Below are 18,587 nucleotides of genomic sequence, written 5' to 3'. Positions count from 1 at the left end.
ACAGTGTGGAGAGTCCTCAAGAAATTAAAAACAGAGCTTCCCTATGACCCTGCCATTGCACTACTGGGTATTTACCCCAAAGATACAGATGTAGTGAAAAGAAGGGCCGTCTGTACCCCAATGTTTATAGCAGCAATGGCCACGGTTGCCAAACTGTGGAAGGAACCAAGATGCTCTTCAACGGACGAATGGATAAGGAAGATGCGGTCCATATATACTATGGAGTATTATGCCTCCATCAGAAAGGATGAATACCCAACTTTTGTAGCAACATGGATGGGACTAGAAGAGATTATGCTCAGTGAAATAAGTCAAGCAGAGAGAGTCAATTATCATATGGTTTCACTTATTTGTGGAGCATAACAAATAGCATGGAGGACAAGGGGAGTTAGAGAGGAGAAGGGAGTTGAGGGAAATTGGAAGGGGAGGTGAATCATGAGAGACTATGGACTCTGAAAAACAATCCAAGGGGTCTGAAGGAGCCGGGGGTAGGAGGTTGGGGGAACCAGGTGGTGGGTATTGGAGAGGGCACGTATTGCATGAAGCACTGGGTGTGGTGAAAAAACAATGAATACTGTTACGCTGAAAATAAATTTAAAAAATTAAAAAAAAATTAACCCCCCAAAGTCTGGGAAAAAGTGGGTCCATTCCAATCTATCCTTCAAGTCAGGTCATATATTGAATGAATAAGAAATATATGCCTGAAATACTTTGAATTAATGCTTTGCGGGAAGGTAATAATTCAGAGGCAGCCATGGTTGCAACAGAAATGACTAACCTCTACCCTTGGCTCTTGGCTTAAGATCTTTCTATTTGTGCCATGTAGTTAAGAAGTGAAGGCTAAGCAAAATAAGTCAATCAGAGAAAGATAATTATCATATGATCTCATTCATATGTGGAATTTAAGAAACAGAACAGATGAACATAGAGGAAGGCAGGGAAAAAATAAAACAAGACAAAATCGAGAGGGAGACAAACTGTAAGAGACTCTTAATCACAGGTAACAAACTGAGGGTTGCTGGGGGGGAGGGGGGGTCACTGGATGATACACTATATGTTAATTGAATTTAAATAAAAAGAAACAAAAGAAGTGAAGACTAACTGTAGCTAAAATGCATGTTGTCTCCCTCCTCTTCCCACTCCTTCTGTAGCTGAAACTCCCTCTCAGTCTCTCATTGGGAGGTTAGGGAAGCAAGGAAGGAAGAAGAGGAGGTAGAAGTGACACTGCTCGGGGCTGAAATTTAACCTTATCAATATAAGGCAGCTAGCTATTTACTGAAGTTTAGGGAAATAGCATTTAAGAAGTCAGAAAGTTGATGTAATGACCAGTGGCCACCGAGAGCACATTTCACAACTCTCCATAAATGTTCCCTTCTAAATGTCTGCCTTGCTTGAAACCTCTTGTTAATTTGTCTATCCATTTTGAATTGCTTAGTGTGGGTGGTGGCAACAATGGTGTCCATATCAAGTAGGAGTGGAAGGGAGGGACAGAATTAGCTTGAAGGAATACATACAGATAAGAACCTTTGGAACTTATGCAGATTACTTGGTATCATTTCCAGACTAATGGAAAAGACCAACAAGATAGCCTTGGAAAAGACCATCAAGTTTGTTGTTTGTTTGTTTTTTGCAATCCACTGGGATTCGTTGTTCAAAAGACTGGAAAATTAGGACTGGTGAAAAAAGATCAGAAGAAATATGAAAATTTGGATCTGAAGGAGACTGAAGGAAAAAATGAATAGTTGCCAAGGCTATAATAAAGAGGAAGAAAGGACAGGGAACAGTTGTTCCCAATCTCAGTAAAGGCTGGAGATGCCCTCCCACCCAGCTTAAGACCTCCAGGAATTTTTAACAAAAAATCTTAACATGCTCTTTATCACAAAGTTAATAGCAAGGCCACACCATAAGGTCTAATGTTCTACTACTGAGAATTTACTAAGACTTTTAAAAAATTATTTTTAATTTAAAAAATATTTTAAAGATTTTTGTTTATGTTAGAGAGAGAGAGGGAGCGTGTACATGAGTGTACAAGCAGGGGCTAAGTGCGGAGCATACACGCAGCTGGTCTCACTGCCCCACGATCATGACCCGAGCCGAAATCAAGAGTTGAAACTCAACTCACTGAGCCACCCAGGCGCCCTGAGAATTTAAGACTCTTATGAAAGAATGTTCAGCTAAAATGTGGATTATAAAGATAAACTATTGGCAAATTCAGTGTTATTTTAGATTGCTTTGATATTTTCTTATTGTTATTAAGCTGAAAACTTCCATGCATCATTTATGAAAGTTGACAAGCTCCAAAGTAATGATACTTTAAACTCAATAGTTCTTTCCTTCTAAAAATTTCCAAGGTTTCTCTAAATGGGGGGAAATACAATGGAAAGCCAGTGTTTCCTCTTTTGCAGGCTATTTAATGGTCAATGCTTGGAATTCAAGTTAGCTGAGCATGTGCAAATTGATAAATGTTCACAGAAAATCAATGCAAAAGCTTCCATGACTCATATTCAAAAAGAAAAGAATATAATCCTAGGACAAAAAGTGAAAAAAATCCATTTATATGAACTGTACATTTTGTAAAAGGCCTTTATGAGAGGTTTCTTTTTTTTATTTGGGAGAGAAAGAACACAAGCAGTGGGGAGGGGCAGAGGGAGAGGGAGAAGCAGACTCCCCCTGAGCAGGGAGCCCAATGTGGGACTTGATCTCAGGACCCTGGGATCATGACCTGAGACAAAGGCAGATGCTTAACCAACTGAGCCACCCAGTCGCCCTGAAATGTCTCTTAAAATATACATTTTGGAGAAAAGAAGTAGCATCTTTATTTCTCTATAAAATGCTAAACAGCTGAATTCACTGTTTGATTCATCAACTGTTTCTTAGAATTTATTCCTTGTGTAGCTGAAAACTATATCCTGTAGTACATTCTTGGTGGTTGGAAGTCTGGAATAGTTTTCATTTGTCTTGTGTTCAGTTCATTCATCTTGTCTTACATAAAACAGGTCTGTACTAAACTGAAAGGAAAGGAAGATGGGTCAATTGCTTTTAAACTGTTTAAACTAGGGGCACCTGGGTGGCTCAGTCATTTAAATGTCCGACTCTTGATTTCTGCTCAGTCATGATCTCAGGGTTGTGAAATTGAGCCCTGCTTTGGGCTCTGTGCGCAGCGGGGTGTTGGCTGGAGATTCTTCTTTCTCTCTCCCTTTGCCCTGCCCTCCGCTTGTGTGTGTGTGCGTGCGTGTGTTCTCTCTCTCTCTCTCAATATATAAATAAAATCTTAAAAAGATAAACTGGTTAAACTAGAGTAGGTCTTTAAGAGACCCCAGCTTTCCTCAATTTCTTTACCCAACATTCTTAAAATATTACCAGGAAACCGAGATTAAATTACCCAAAGAGGGAAAATTACAAAGAGAAAAGAGTGGTCATGTCTGGGTGATAAAATTATGGCAATTTTAAGATTTATTCTTATACTTTTCTAAATGTTCTATAAGAGGCAATGTACCCCCTTTAAAATGAGAAAAATGATTAAGTTATTGAAAATGAGTATATTGAAATAAAATAGGCTCACAAATACTTAAGAATAAACTCCAAATGAAAACATGAAAGGTAAAAAATAAAACCAACATATGTTCTAGAAAGAAACAAGGGCAAATCCCTCTTTAGTCTTGGTGTAGGGAAAAATAGTCTAATTATGATTCAAAATCCAGAAGCATGAGGAGGATGTAAACACCAGAGCCACTTTGGAAAACAGTTTGGCAAGTTCTTGAAAAGTTTAAGATGCAACCCAAGAATTCTATTTCTAGATATCTGCCCAATAAAAAAGATATGACCATATAAAAACTTGCAAATAAATGTTCATAACAGCAAAATTCATAATAGCCAAAAAGCTGAAACAACTCAGAAGTCCACCAGCCAGTCAACAGATAGACAAAACATGGGTAATCCAGACATTGGAATACTACTCAGCAATAAAAATGATATGAAGTTAATTTTATGTGCTAAAACATAGATGAATCTCAAAAATGTTATAGGTGAGAGAGGAGTGTATCATATGTTTAGAGAAGTTAAATCACTATGTTGTGTACCTGAAAGTAATATAATATTGTGTGTCAGCTATCCTCAAAAAAATAAGAGATGTAGTCTATATATACAATGGAATTACTACTCAGCCATAAAAAAGAATGAAATCTTGCCATTTGCAATGATGTGGATGAAGCTAGAGGGCATAAAGGTAAGTAAAATAAGTCAGACAAAGACAAATACCATTGCTTCCACTTATATGTGGAATCTAAAAAACAAAACAAAACAAACAGAAAGCAGAAACAGAGCCAGAAATACATAGAACAAACTGGTGGTTTCCAGAGTGGAGGGGGGTGAGATGATGAGTGAAATAGGTGAAGGGAATTAAGAGGCACAAATTTCCAGTTACAAAATAAATGTCATGGGGATGAAATAGGGTATATAGTCAATAATATTGCAATAACTTTGTATGGTGGCAGATGGTGACTACATTTATGCTGGTGAGCACCCTGTAATCTATAGAATTGTTGAGTCACTATGTTGTAAACTTGAAACAATATAACATTGTATATCAACTATACTTCAGTTAGGAAAAAAAAAAAACATTACAGGTAGAAGAAGCCGACAAAGTCCACATACTGCATGACTCCACGTGTATAAAATGTCCATAATGGGCAAATCCACGGAAATAGAAAGCAGATTATTGGTTACCTGGGGCTGGGAGTGGGAACAGAAGTAAGAGCAAATGGGCATGAAGGATCTTTTCTGGGTAATAGAAATATTCTAAAATTGGTAACTGAATATAATAAAAAGAGAAAAAAGAAAAAAAAGGAAAAAATTTGGATTTTGTGGTGATAATTGTACCACTCTGTAAATTTACTGAAAACCACTGAATTATACACTTATAGTGACTCTTATGGTATGTAAAATACATGAGTAATAAAGAGGCTAAAAAAACAGAAAGCAATAAAAAAATTGACTAACTTTACTACGTAAAAATTTAAAATTTTTGTGTAACAAAAGCCCCATAAACAAAGAAAAAGAGAACAAATTAGGAGAAAATATTTGCAGCACACACTATAGCCAAAGCACTAACATCACGAATATATAAAGAACTGTTAAAAATAAGGGCCAGAATTAGGGTGGCTATTATTTATTTATTTTTTTAAAGCAGAGGGGAACCTGGGTGGCTCAGTCAGTTAAGCTGCTGCCTTCAGCCCAGGTCATGATCCCAGGGTCCTGGGATTGAGCCCTGCATCAGGCTCCTTGCTCAGCAGGGAGCCTGCTTCACCCTCTCTCCTCCCCACTCGTGCTCTCTCTCTCGCTATCTTTGTCTTTCTTTCTCTCAAATGATAAATAAATAAAATCTTAAAAAAAATAATAGTAGGGGGTGCCTGAGTGGCTCAGTGGGTTAAGCCTCTGCCTTTGGCTCAGGTCATGGTCTCAGGGTCCTGGGATCGAGCCCCACATCGGGCTCTCTGCTCAGTGGGGAGCCTGCTTCCCTTCCTTCTCCTTCTCTCCCTGCTTGCCTCTCTGCCTACTTGTGTTCTCTGTCAAATAAATAAAATCTTTAAAATAAATAAATAAATAAATAATAGTAAAAACAGAAAATAGCAAGTGTTTGGTAAGGATTTGAAGAGACTGTCACTCTTGGGCACTGCTGGTAGGAATGCAAAATGGGGTAGCCACTATGTAAAATAGTATGGCAATCTTATTAAAAAATTAAAAATAGAATTACTATATGATCCAGCTATTCCACCTTTGGGTCTATACCCAAAGAATTGAAAGCAGGGTCTTAAATCATTCGTGGCAGCATTATTCACTGTAGCCAAAAAGTGGAAGTAATCTGTGTCCCCTGACAGATGAATGGATACAAAACATGTGGTATATATGTACAATGGGATAGTATCCAGCCTTTAAAAGAAAGGGCATTCTGACATATGCTACGACATGGATGAAACTTGAGGATATTATGCTAAGTGAAACAGGACAGTCACGAAAGGACAAATATTACATGATTTTATTCATATGAAGTGCTTAAAATAATTAAATGAAAGTAGTATGGTGATGGCCAGGACTGAAGGGAGAAGGGGAAGTGGGGTGTTATTGTTTAACAGGTATAGACTTCCAATTTTTCAGGATGAAAAAAGTTTTAAATGATAGATAGATGGTGGTGATGGCTGTACAACATTGTGAATATACTTAGTGCCACTAAAATGTATACTTGAAAATGGTTAAAATGGTGAATTTAATTTTATGTATATTTCATCACAATTTTTTCAATAAGGTCCAAAGGATCAAAAACCCTGATAGAAAAAATGGGACATGTGAACAGATAGTTCATCGGAAAGAGATAAAAGTGGCCCTGAAAAATATGAAAAAAATGCTCAAATCCACTCATAATTAAAGAAATGAAAATTAAAACAAGATACTGAGATAGTACGCCTCACCTATGAGATTGGCAGAGAAAAAGCATGACAACACAATCCTCTGGTGAGGCCTTGGGGAAACAAGTGCTCTCATATGCTGTTGTTGGGAATGCAAACTGGTGCACCCCTTCTGGAAGGGAATATGGCAATAAGGCAATATTTAACAAAATCACACAAGCCTCAGCAATCCCATTTCTAGAAATCTACCCTGAAGATAAACCACTAATAACATGACAACTGAATAACACAAGGTTTTTCACTGCAGAATGTTTGTAATTACAAAGTACTGGAAACAACCTAAATATCCATACATAGGAAAGTCATTGAATTAATATGTTTGGCATGTGTACACTAAGAAGAATACCATGCGGCTGTGAAAAAGTGAGGAAGATGTCTATGAACTGGTAAAAGTGATTTCCAGGAAATGCTGAGAAGAGGAAAGCCACAAAGACTATCTGTGGTATACTACCATTCATATAAGGAGAGGATATGAAAAAATATATATAAGTATATGCTCATTTGTACAGAAGAAATATAGGAAGGTTAAGCCAGAAACTAAAGAGATTGGTTAAATACAAAGGAAGGAGAAAAGTGGTAGAAATAGGGTACAATGGGAATAGGATAGCAGGGATGAAGAGGAAATGACATTTCCCTGAGTATTTAAAAAAAAATTGGGGTAAATAAAAAACATGTAACAAAATTTACCATCTTCACCGTTTCTTAAGTGTACATACAGTTCAGTAGTCTTAAGTATATTCACATTATTGTACACTGGATCTCCAGAAATTTTTTCATCTTGCAAAACTGAAACTTACACCCATTCCACAACTCCCTGTTCCCAGTGTCCCCCAAGTCTATTCTTTCAGTCTTCTGACATTGCTTTTATGTATTTTCTTAAAATATTTTATTATTTTTTTATTTGATAGACCCAGAGAACACAAGCGGGGAATGGCAGAGGGAGAAGGAGAAGCAGGCTTCCTCCCCACTGAGTAGAGAGCCTGACATGGGGCTTGGTCCCAGGGCCCTGGGGTCACAACCCTAGCCGAAGGTAGACACTTAATTGACTAAGCTACCCAGGTGCCCCCTGCCATTGCTTTTATTTCTACACTGCTCTTTATGTGTTCACCTATATGGACATAGGCCTTTGCCCTATGTTTTCCTCTAGTTCTTTTGTGGGTTCTTCTTTTTTTTTTTTTTAAGATTTTATTTATTTATTTGACAGACAGAGATCACAAGTAGGCAGAGAAGCAGGCAGAGAGAGAGAGGAAGAAGCAAGCTCCATGCTGAGCAGAGAGCCCGATGCGGCGCTCTATCCCAGGACCCTGAGATCATGACCTGAGCCAAAGGCAGAGGCTTTAGCCCACTGAGCCACCCAGGCGCCTCTGTTGGTTCTTCCTTTTTAAAATTGTGTGAAAGCATATAAAACTGGGGTGCCTGGGTGGCTCAAATGGCTAAGCGTCTGACTCTTGGTTTCAGCTCTGGTCATGATCCTAGGGTCGTGAGATCGAGCTCTGCCTCAGGCTCCATGCTCAGTGGGGAGTCTGCTTAAGATTCCTTCCTTCTCCCTCTATCCCTTCCCCGAACTGGTGGATGCTCTCTGTCTCTCTCTAAAATAAATAAATGAATCTTTAAAAACAACATATAAAACTTACTGTCTTATCCATTGTTAAGTAAACAGTTCAGTAAAGTACATTTACATTGTCGTAAAACAGACTTTTAACTTTTATCTTGTGAAACTGAAACCCTATACCCATTAAACAACTCCCTTTTTGCCCCTCTCCCCCAGCCCTGGATCATCACCAGTCTACTTTCTGTTTCTATGAATTTGATTTCTCTAAGTATCTCATATGAATGGAAACAGACAGTATTTTTTTGTGACTGATTTATTTCACTTAGCATAATGTCCTCAAGTTTCACTCATGCTATAACATGTACCAGGATTTCCTTCTTTTAAGGTTGAATAATATTCCACTACACACACACACACACACACACACACACACACACACACATTTGCATATTTGCTTTATCTATTCATCCACTGGTAGACATTGTGTTGCTTCCACTTCCTGCCTATTGAGAATAGTGCGAATATTGCTGCTATGAACATGGGTGTACAGATATTTCTTTAAAACCCTGCTTTCAATTATTTTGGATATATAACCAGAAGTGGGATTGATGGATCATGTGGTAGTTCTATTTTTAACTTTCTGAGGAACCTCCATACTGTTTTCCAGAGCAGTTATATCATTTTACAATCCTTCCAGCAGTGTACAAAGCTTCTTATTTTTCCACATCTTTGCCAATATTTGTTATTCAGTTTTTTAAAAAGATTTTATTTTATTCGAGAGAGAGAGAGAGAGCGCATGAGCAGGGAGAGGGGCAGAGGGAAAAGCAGACTCGCCACTTAGCAGGGAACCAGACATGGGGTTCAATCCCAGGACCCTGATCTGAAGTCAGACATTTTAGCAACTCAGCCACCCAGGTGCCCCTCAGTTTTTTTAATATTAGTGATCCTCATGGGTATATGGTGATATTTCACTGTGGTTTTGATTCACATTTCACTATTGAGTATTTCTTGTTGTATAACTCTGACTCTTAAGAGCATCATAAAATTTCATATATCCTTCACATATTCAGAATATAAACAAACAGTTAAAACCAACAAAGATGTAGGGGGAACCCTAAAATGGAATATAAACAGTAACTGTGGGACCCAGTATCTTGCCTGGATACATTAAGCCTAAAGACAAAAGAACTGTACATAAATGTAATCTAGTTCATAAACGTGTTTCTCACAGGGGTATGGGCTAGCAATTCTGGAACTACTTTATGCGTATACTAGAACTGAACAAGTAAGTAAAGAGATTGCAGCTGGTTTCTCACTGTTGGAAAAAGGAGTTATAAATAAGGGGAGGAGGAAGGCTAAAGTGAACTCTGTAGTGTTGGACAGGTATCACAGGTATTGGTATAAAATCATGGCTTTTAATGTATATACAGATGGATATAAAAATATACACGTGAGCGTATGTGTGCATTACTAGGCATACACATATTTCCTAGTTCTACCCGCTGAGAGGGACCCAGTGACATCCCAGTAACAATGAGCATACCTAGCACCCAGAGTGGGTTTCTAAGCAGTATTTTCCAATAAAAAAATCAGGGCTCTCTTGAGATATGGTTGATTCTAGTACTGGGGCAAGGAAAATACAAGATGGGTGTGAACATCTCCTGGAAATGCTTAAAAACTAGAGGGTTGGGGAGCCCAGGTGGCTCAGTTGGTTGAGTTGCAGACTCTGGATTTCGGTTTGGGTTTGTTCTCAGGGTCCTGGAATAGAGCTCCACATGGGCCTCCGTGTTTGGCAGGGAGTCTGAGGATTCTCTCTCCCTCTCCACCTGTCCCTGTCCCCCACCACGCACACACTCACTCTCTCTTTCTCTCTAGAAAGGATGAACAAATCTTAAAAAAAAAACACCAAAAAACTACTAGAGGTTATATTAAAGAAATACGAACCACCCTGAAGGAGCTCCTACTGGACAAAGCACGAACAATTTGAGCAATAAGACAAATGATGGGTGTTAACCCATAGAATAAAGTGTGTCACATGTGTCTATATGGAAATAAATACATAGATAAGTAAGAAGAAATAGCTCTTCTTCACAGTAGAATTCCAATTAATAAATTTCTGAGGCCAGAACCCATGTTCTTTCTATCACATCAGGCGGCCTCAAAGCTAACTAGCAAGTTTGACAAGATCCCTACCTTGATACTAAGTGCTGCCAGAAACTTGAGTATATCAGGGGAAAACAACCATCAGGGGAAATGGCCTCTGCTAAAATGTACATTTAAAATTAATCTATGACTCTTACTTTATAGATCCAGGCAGTGTGCCTCCATGGGCTTGTAGCAATAAAACCTGTAGCTGTTGTACCTGGGAAAAGCAAAGAAAAATAGTCAGCTAATCACCGATCAAAAGCTACTTATCCCTTATCTGCTAAATCACTACAATTAGCCGTAGTGTAATTTTACTTGATACCTATGAAATCTAAGGCATACTTTAGGCATCATGGAAAGCATCAGAGTTGATGATTCAGTGACAAAAGTCCAAACAGCATTATATGAATGACTAGTACTTACAAGATGAGCCGTCCCTTTTATCTGAGCATCTTAATGACTTTTTATTGAGCATCTATTTTTAAAAAACCAAACTCAGCACTGGGCTAGGTAACATGAGGGGGATGTGAGAATAAACTCTTGTGTTTTATTCTCAAGTTTACAATGATAAGCCTACGGCTTGAAATGGTAAGAAACAATACAGGAGAGAGGATGCCAGTTCATGAGGTATAGTTAAGTACTTTAGGGTTCTGAGAAGAAGCAAGATAATGAAATTCCACAAGTGTCAAAAAGAAGCTTCCTGGGGTTGAATGTTAAACCAGAGCATGCGAACAACGATCCTCTCCCATTCCCTCCTATGACGAATAGAGGAGCTGTTCTGCCTCCTGTGACCAATCTCATTGCTTATGCTTTGGATCCCAACTTTTCTTGTCTCCTGATCAATCATACTTTGTTATCCCTTCTCTCTTCTATATCTTTGACTTCTCCATTTCTACAGGATCATTTCTATTAAGATTAAAACATGTTTGGGGTGCCTGGGTGGCTCAGCTGGTTAAGCGTCTGCCTTCAGCTCAGGTCATGATCTCGGGGTCCTGGGATCAAGCCCCGTATTGGGTTCTTTACCCAGTGGGGGGAGTGTGCTTCTCCCTCTCCCTCCGTCCTTCCCCCCTGCTCATGCATGCGCACATGCTCTCTCTCTAATAAATAAATAAAATCTAAACAAAAGAGATTAAAACTTGTTCAAGTCTCTCCCATCTTAAAACAAAGCAAAAGCACCCTTCTCAATCCCACTTCCTCTTTTGCCCTACTTTTCCCCTTCACAAAGTTTGAGAAAACAGTCTAAACTCATTGCTGCCATTTCCTTTTGTTCACCCCTTGCACTTGCTCCTCAGAATCCTCTAATCTGATTTCTGCCCATAGCATTCCACTGAAACAACTCTTGCTAAGGTCACCAATGATCTGCATGTCACTAGAACTTATGGGCATTTTTTGGTCTTCATTTTACCTCACTGTTAGCTAGCATGTGGCTTACCGGACACCATACTTTCCTGCCTTTCCTTCTACTCTTCCAGCTGATCTTCTAAGGCTCTTTCCTGGTTAATCTTTGTGCCAATTGTCCTTTAGATGATAAATCCTCAAAGTTCAATATCAGTGTCTTCTTGCTTTATATTATACTCTCTCCTTGAAGTCTCTCTGTCTAATGGTTTCAGTTACCATCTGAAAGTGGTGACTCCCAAATTTATCTCAAACACAAATCTTTCTAAATTTGTAGCTTTATGTTCATCTACTTCATATTCCTACTTAGCCGTCTGCTATCCCGAAACCTGGTCCTTTTCTAGTGCGCTCTGGGTCAGGGAACGTGCAGTTTCGCATGCAGAAATCTGGGTGCCAAACCCTCATCCTCTTATCTAAGCCACTGGTCAATTCTTTCCATTACCACCACCACCACCCCAAGTCCAAGCCATCATTTATCTCTCATGTGGACCACTGAGTAACTTCTTAACGTCTTCTCGATGAATCTACTCTTGCTCCACTATAATTCATTTCTACACAGTAGCCAGACCATCATTTCAAAATGGAAATTGTCACTGTTACCACCCGGCTTAACATCATTTTTAACATCATCCAGGCCTCTATCAGGTCTCTGCTTCTTCTCCAGTCTTTGTACTGGAATACACTTTCCTGGCTCCCTCTGTTCTAGCCACACCGGCATTCCTTCAGTTCTTCAAATGCACTATATGCCTTTCTAAATCAGGACCTTTTCAGACTTGGTATATGCCTGGCACTGCTCTAAGTGTTTTCTGTGTATTAATTCATCTAACCCTCACAAAAACCCTACGAGGCAGGTACAATTATTTCTATTCTTTTTTCAAAGATTTTATTTATTGATTTGACAGAGAGACAGAGAGAGAGAGAAAAAGACAGAGAGCACAAGCAGGGGGAAATGGCGGAGGGAGAAGGAAAAGCAGGGAGCCTGATGTGGGGCTGGATCCCAGGACCCTGGGGTCTGACCTGAGACGAAGGCAGATGCTTAACAAACTAAGCCACCCAGGTGCCACAATTATTTCCATTTTATAGTTAGGGTAACTGAGGCACAGAGAACTTGGCCAGGGTACATAGCTAGTGAGTTATAAAGCCAGCATCCGAATGTGGGCAGTCTGACTGCCGTGCAATGCTCTTAACCACTACACTTAGCCACAAATGCTTTTTCTTTTCTCTGGAAGCCTCTTCCTTCTTTTCTGCATAGATAAGTCCTAGTCAGTCCCTCAGATCTTAACTCCAACATTGCTACCTCAGGGAAGACTTCTCAGCTTCAATACATAACAGAAGACCCTGTTCTATAATTTCACACTACCCTAATAATAGCACACGATCTCATTTTAGAAAATGATATGTTGGTATGCTTATGTGTTTGGCATTTGCTTCTCCCACTTAAGCCTTAAGTTCCACAAAGGCAGAAACCATGTTTGCTTTGTTCAGCCACGTGTCCCAGCACAGTACCTGGCACATAGTAGCATTCAATATAGATTTATTGTTGGAACGAATGAACAAATAAATGACTAGGAAGAAGAGTGTTCTTGGCAATAATAATACACATGAAAGAAAATGGAGGGACAGAACTGAGTATGGTATTTCATAATTGAGATGATACTGTTAACAGGTAAATTACTTGTACTTTCTACAGTGATCCCTAGGAGGGAGGGAGTTAGAGGAAGAGAAGGGAAGGGGAAGCTTTAGACTAACTAAATAGTAGCTCTTATCACCAAGGAGGAAGGCCAGAGATGGAGTAAGCACTACACAGTTGGGAAGCAGTGCACAGTGTGGGAAGAGTACTATACCCTGGAAGGCAAGAAAACTTGACCCCTCTCCCAAGCCTGGATCAGTCCAACTAACTACCTCCCTTTTCATCTCCTCTACCAGAGTCACTGAGCTGTTACACAACCATTTGTATACCACCACAGATGCATATGCCTTGCCTGTTACCTCTTCCATTTCCATGATTTCAAGCCTCTGTGGCCTCTTCAATCCCTCTACCCTATTATCTGGTTGCTTGCTCTTAGAAGATGACCTTGCCTCCTATACTGAGAAGGTAAATGTTGTCAGGCTGAAAATCCCTCAATTCTCCCTTTTCTCTCTCTAAATTACCATCACTGTATTCTTCCTATCCTAACCTCTTTCCTTCCAGTCTTGGTGGCAGGTATCCTGTTGCTGGTCTAAAGCCAATCCCTCTTCATTTGTGCTCAGAATCTCAACTACTTAGAGATGATCCCTTAGCAACTAGTGCCTATTCTCAGTTTCACTCTCTTCCAGCTGCTTCTTTCATTTGTTCAAGTCTCTTGCCTATTTTTAAAAACAAACAGACCTATAACCTTTGGCCCTTGACTACCTATCTACTGTCTTCTTTCATCTTGCCTTCTCAAAAGAAGAGCCTACCAGCTTCTTCCACTTCCCTACCCAGCATTCACTGACTAGCCCACAACAATCTCCTCCTATCATTCCCCTGACCCTCTTCTCATTGAGGTCACCTTGTTGCTTAAACAACCAACCAACCAACCAAACACTTTCCAGTCCTTATCTTTACATTTTATAAATTTGTACTTTTGATGGTCCTCAAAACTTTCTTCCTTTGTCTCCCATGATATCACTGCTTTTCTTCCTACCTGTTGGCTCCTTCTCACTCTCTTTGTGTTTTCCCTCTTTTCCCCATTCCTTAAATACTGCTGTTTCCCCAGAGTTTTGTCTTTGGCCTTCTTTGGCCTCTTCTTGGCCATTCACCCATTCAGCAAATATTTACTGAGTACCCTGAATGCACCATGTACTCTTTGATCTTGTCCACTCTATAATTTCAGATTCCATCTAAATGCTAATGACTCTCAAATCTGTTCAGACCTCTCTACGTTAAACCCAAATGGCCAGCTATGTTTGAACAACTGTACTCAGATGTCCCTCAAGCTCTTCAAATTCAAAATGCCCCAAACTGAATCTCATTGTTTCCATTTTCCCACCTCACTTTGTTTTTCCTCCTGTATGCCCTGACTCAATGATTGGTACTACCGTTTAAACAGCTGTCCAAGCAAGAAACCCAAGAAAAGCCTTGATTCTCCCTTCCATATCAAATGTTACTAAGCAAGCTCTAATAATTTTTCTTTCTAATTTGCACCCTTCTCTCTATTTCTATGGCTACTGTCTTTAGTTCAGGCCATAGTTCTCACCTGGGTTATTATAATAGCCTACAGCAGATCTGTGGGGCATATGTTCCCAGACCCCAAGTGGATGCCTGAAATGGTGGCTAATACAGAACTCTATATGTACAGTGCTTTTTCCTATACTTATATACCTATGATAAAGTTTAACTTCAAAATGAGGCAAGTAAGAGATTGACAATAATAACTAACAATAAAATAGGCCAATTATAATGATATACTATAATAACAGTTATGTGACTGTGGTCCCCCACAAATGTCTTATCGAGATACTGTCCTTACCCTTTTTGTGATATAAGATGATAAAATATCTATGTGTTGAGTGTCTAAGTGGGGTGAATGACACAGGCATTGTGATGTAGCATTAGGCTACTATTAACTTTCTGACAATCTATGAGAAGGGAGAACCATCTGCATCCAGACCATGGTTAACCCACAGGTAACTGGAACTGTGGAAAGTGAAACCATGGATAAGGGGGTGGGTACTGGTATAATTTATTTTCTTACTTCTAGTCATACCCACTTCTAATCCACTTTTTTTGTGCTTGCTAGAGTGATCTCCCTAAAACACACATTTCACCAGGTCACCCACTTACTTAAAATCTTTCAGTGGCTCCCTACAGCTTTCGGGTTAAATTCCAAATCCTCTATGAGGTCATATAAGGACTTTCATGATCTGATTCTTGCCTACCTCTCTTGCCTCATCTCTCACTGCTCACTTCTTTGTCAGCGAAATCTCTAACGCTACCCTCAAACCTTACATATGACAATAAACATGTCAATAGGAATTACTTTAAGATTTTCCCAAACTAACAGAATGCTTAGCTATCATCTCTAAACCTCTGATAGAGAAGCTGAGAAACAAAAGATCCATCATTCCACTCATATACTTATAATTTTTTCCCAACATATTTTAAGGCTCTTGTACCTGTTGCTTCAGATGATTAAGTTCAGCTGTTTGGGGATCAATATTAACAACAGGCTTATTCTTTATTTTTCTTGCTCTGTCAGCATAGCGAAGGGTATTTAATGTTTCTTCTAGATTGGAGTCAGCAGGACTCACACAGGCGATCATAAGAGTATGGCTATTACCTCCCAGAGAATCTGAAAAAGAACAACAGGAGGAAATAAAATCAAACAAGTAGGATGTAAGCAAAGCTGACCATTTGGGTTGGTGGCTTCAAACTCAGAGCTCTTAAATCCCAACGAAAAAATACTTAAGAATCTGCAAATTTCCTATTTGTGTCAATAGAAAAATACTAAAATTTTTGATGTGTAAATGATTAGTTTAGAATCCTATTCCATGTGTTCCTCTTGGTAAGATTGTGATTTCAGCACTTAATCAATTTAAAATAACTGGGACCTGACCAGAGTAAGTTAGGAGCCACTATTAGAATTAAACATTCTTAGGATGCCCCCTCTAGGTAAGTTTTAATTCTGCTTAACAGGCACTAATAAACAGTAATCAGATTCATTTTCAGGGAGAGAGGACTAAGCACAGTGGTCATTCTATAGATTTCTTGGCTCTCAAAGCCACAGATAAAGACATCTTCCCATTATTATAGACACCTGCTTGCCAACAGGTCTATTTCAAAGCTCTTCATCAGTTAGACAGCTCTGTATGTGATAGTCCAAAAATCTGTTTACCTGTCCTGTCTTCACCTTCTCAGCACTATTATTCTGTCACTCTCTTATTTTGAGAAACTTTGGGCTTACCTTGAAGCAGTCGAGTCAACTTGGAATCTCTGTAGGGCACAAAGCCACCCTTTTTGTCATCTCCAAGAGCACTGATTACATTTCCCAAGCACAGGAGGCCTCGGTTAATATTAATACCTAATAGCAGGAAAGGAAATTTGCATTGCTTGGTAAAGTATCAAACATATACTTGCATAAAATATATACCTGCTTAAAATGAAAACCCTACAGAAATCTTACATCATCAATCTTAAGGAAACTTCTTGATCCTATTCACTTTTCTGAGGACAAAGGTCTAACTGTTGGATATGCACACTGAATTTGCTGGCACTTCTTGCCCTTTCCCATGGAAACAAAGTAGACACCCAGATAACTATCACCATGACAACAGCATTTGTATATTTACTTTTTACATCCATTATCACATTTAATCCTTAAATTAACATGGAGAAATTAGATGAACAGCTATTTTTTATTGTCATCTTGCTAAACTATTTTTACTATCATTCTCACCTTAGAGATAAAGAAACCAGCACAGAAGTTCACTGACTTGTCTAAGGTCAAACAGCTGGTGAGTTGTAGGCCTGACATTCCATTTCAGGATCTCACTTAAGTCCTATGCTCTTTCTATGACACCACACAGGAATACAGTTCTCTTGTTGCTTTTAAAAAGGGCAAAGATTCTTTTCCATTTCTTTAATTCCAAGGTTTGCTTTTTAAATCCTGTAATAATCTCTGAGGTCCTTCTAAAGCCCCTGATTTTCTCATGATTACATTTGTTGTGTAAAGGCTACATAGTATAGCGGTTAAGTGCATGGGCTTTTGACATCACATAGAGCTAGGTTCTAATCCTGGCTCTACCACTGACTACCTATATGATTTGGGTGAAGTTCTGCTCTAAAACGAGGCAAATCTATCTACCTCACTGGGTTGTAGTGGGGAATGAAATAAGATACTTGTACAGAGTTAAATGCTAAAGAAATGGGATCATTTTTGTTAAGGCTACTCTATCTTTTACTTGGTCATACTTTAGACTCCCCTATAATCAGAAACAATCAGATCTACAAGATCCTGAGCTCCAGAATTCCTGACTGCATCCTACAATCCTTTCATTTCTTTCATGAATCCTGTTCTTCACCCTTATTGAGAGCACCAATTTACTGACACCTTTTTTTAAAAAAAGATTTTATTTGACAGAGAGAGAGTGAGCACACAGGCACAAGCAAGGGGAAAGGTAGGCAGAGGGACAGGGATAAGCAGGTCCCCCCACTGAGCAGGGAGCCTGACGCAGGGCTCAATCCCAGGACCTTGGGATCGTGACCTGAGTTGAAGGCAGATGCCCAATGGGCTGAGTCACCCAGGCGTCCCTGACATTTTTTTTGGGACACATTTAAAAAAAGATTTTATTTGAGAGAGAGAGAGAGAGAGCATGTGTGCACGCATGCAAGTGCCAGTTGGGGGAGGGGTAAAAGGAGAGGGAGAAGGAGAGAAATCTCAAGCACACTGCCCTCTGAGTGCAGAGCCTAATGTGCGGCTTGATCTCATGACCCTGAGATCATGACCTGAGCTGAAATGAAGAGTTGGACACTTAACTGACTTAGCCACCCAGGAGCCCCTATTGACACTTTATTTTTTTTTAAGATTTATTTATTTGAGAGAGAGAGAGAGTGCATGAGAGAGAGCACAAGTGGGGGGAGAAGCAAAGGGAGAGGGAGAAGCAGACCCCTCACTGAGCAGGGAGCCTGAGGTGGGACTTGATCCCAGGACCCGAGGATCACGACCTGAGTCGAAGGTAGATGCTTAACCAACTGAGCTACCCAGGTGCACCCTGCCTCTTCTTTTCTCTTTCTTTCTTTCTAGGTTTTATTTATTTATTTGACAGAGAGAGAGACCACAAGTAGGCAGAGAGGCAGGCAGAGAGACAGGGGGAACTAGGCTCCCTGCTGAGCAGACAGACAATTTGGGGCTCGATCCCAGGACCCTGAGATCATGACCTGAGCCAAAGGCAGAGGCTTAACCCACTGAGACACCCAGGTGCCCCACCCTGCCACTTTGTAATACTCCCAGTAGATCATTCTCTCCTGGGCCTTAAACTGGACCCTGTGATTGATCATTTCAGTCAGGCTTTCC

General features: G+C 39.7%; 1 protein-coding gene across 6 annotated transcripts in view; it reads right to left on the bottom strand.

Moving 5' to 3' along the window:
• KIF4A (kinesin family member 4A) overlaps positions 1-18,587 on the bottom strand; it is a 119,430-nt gene that overhangs the window by 58,876 nt on the left and 41,967 nt on the right. For all 6 annotated transcript variants that reach the window (XM_032330250.1, XM_032330251.1, XM_032330254.1 and 3 more), the window contains 3 exons: positions 16,479-16,595; positions 15,691-15,866; positions 10,314-10,375 (listed from right to left, as the gene is read on the bottom strand). In XM_032330250.1, the coding sequence (XP_032186141.1) occupies positions 10,314-10,375; positions 15,691-15,866; positions 16,479-16,595 (355 nt within the window). The remainder of the gene's footprint in view (positions 1-10,313; positions 10,376-15,690; positions 15,867-16,478; positions 16,596-18,587) is intronic.

This window comes from Mustela erminea, chromosome X, assembly GCF_009829155.1.
Source record: "Mustela erminea isolate mMusErm1 chromosome X, mMusErm1.Pri, whole genome shotgun sequence".
In the NCBI taxonomy this organism is placed as follows: domain Eukaryota; kingdom Metazoa; phylum Chordata; class Mammalia; order Carnivora; family Mustelidae; genus Mustela; species Mustela erminea.
This window is presented reverse-complemented; position numbering and strand designations above follow the sequence as displayed.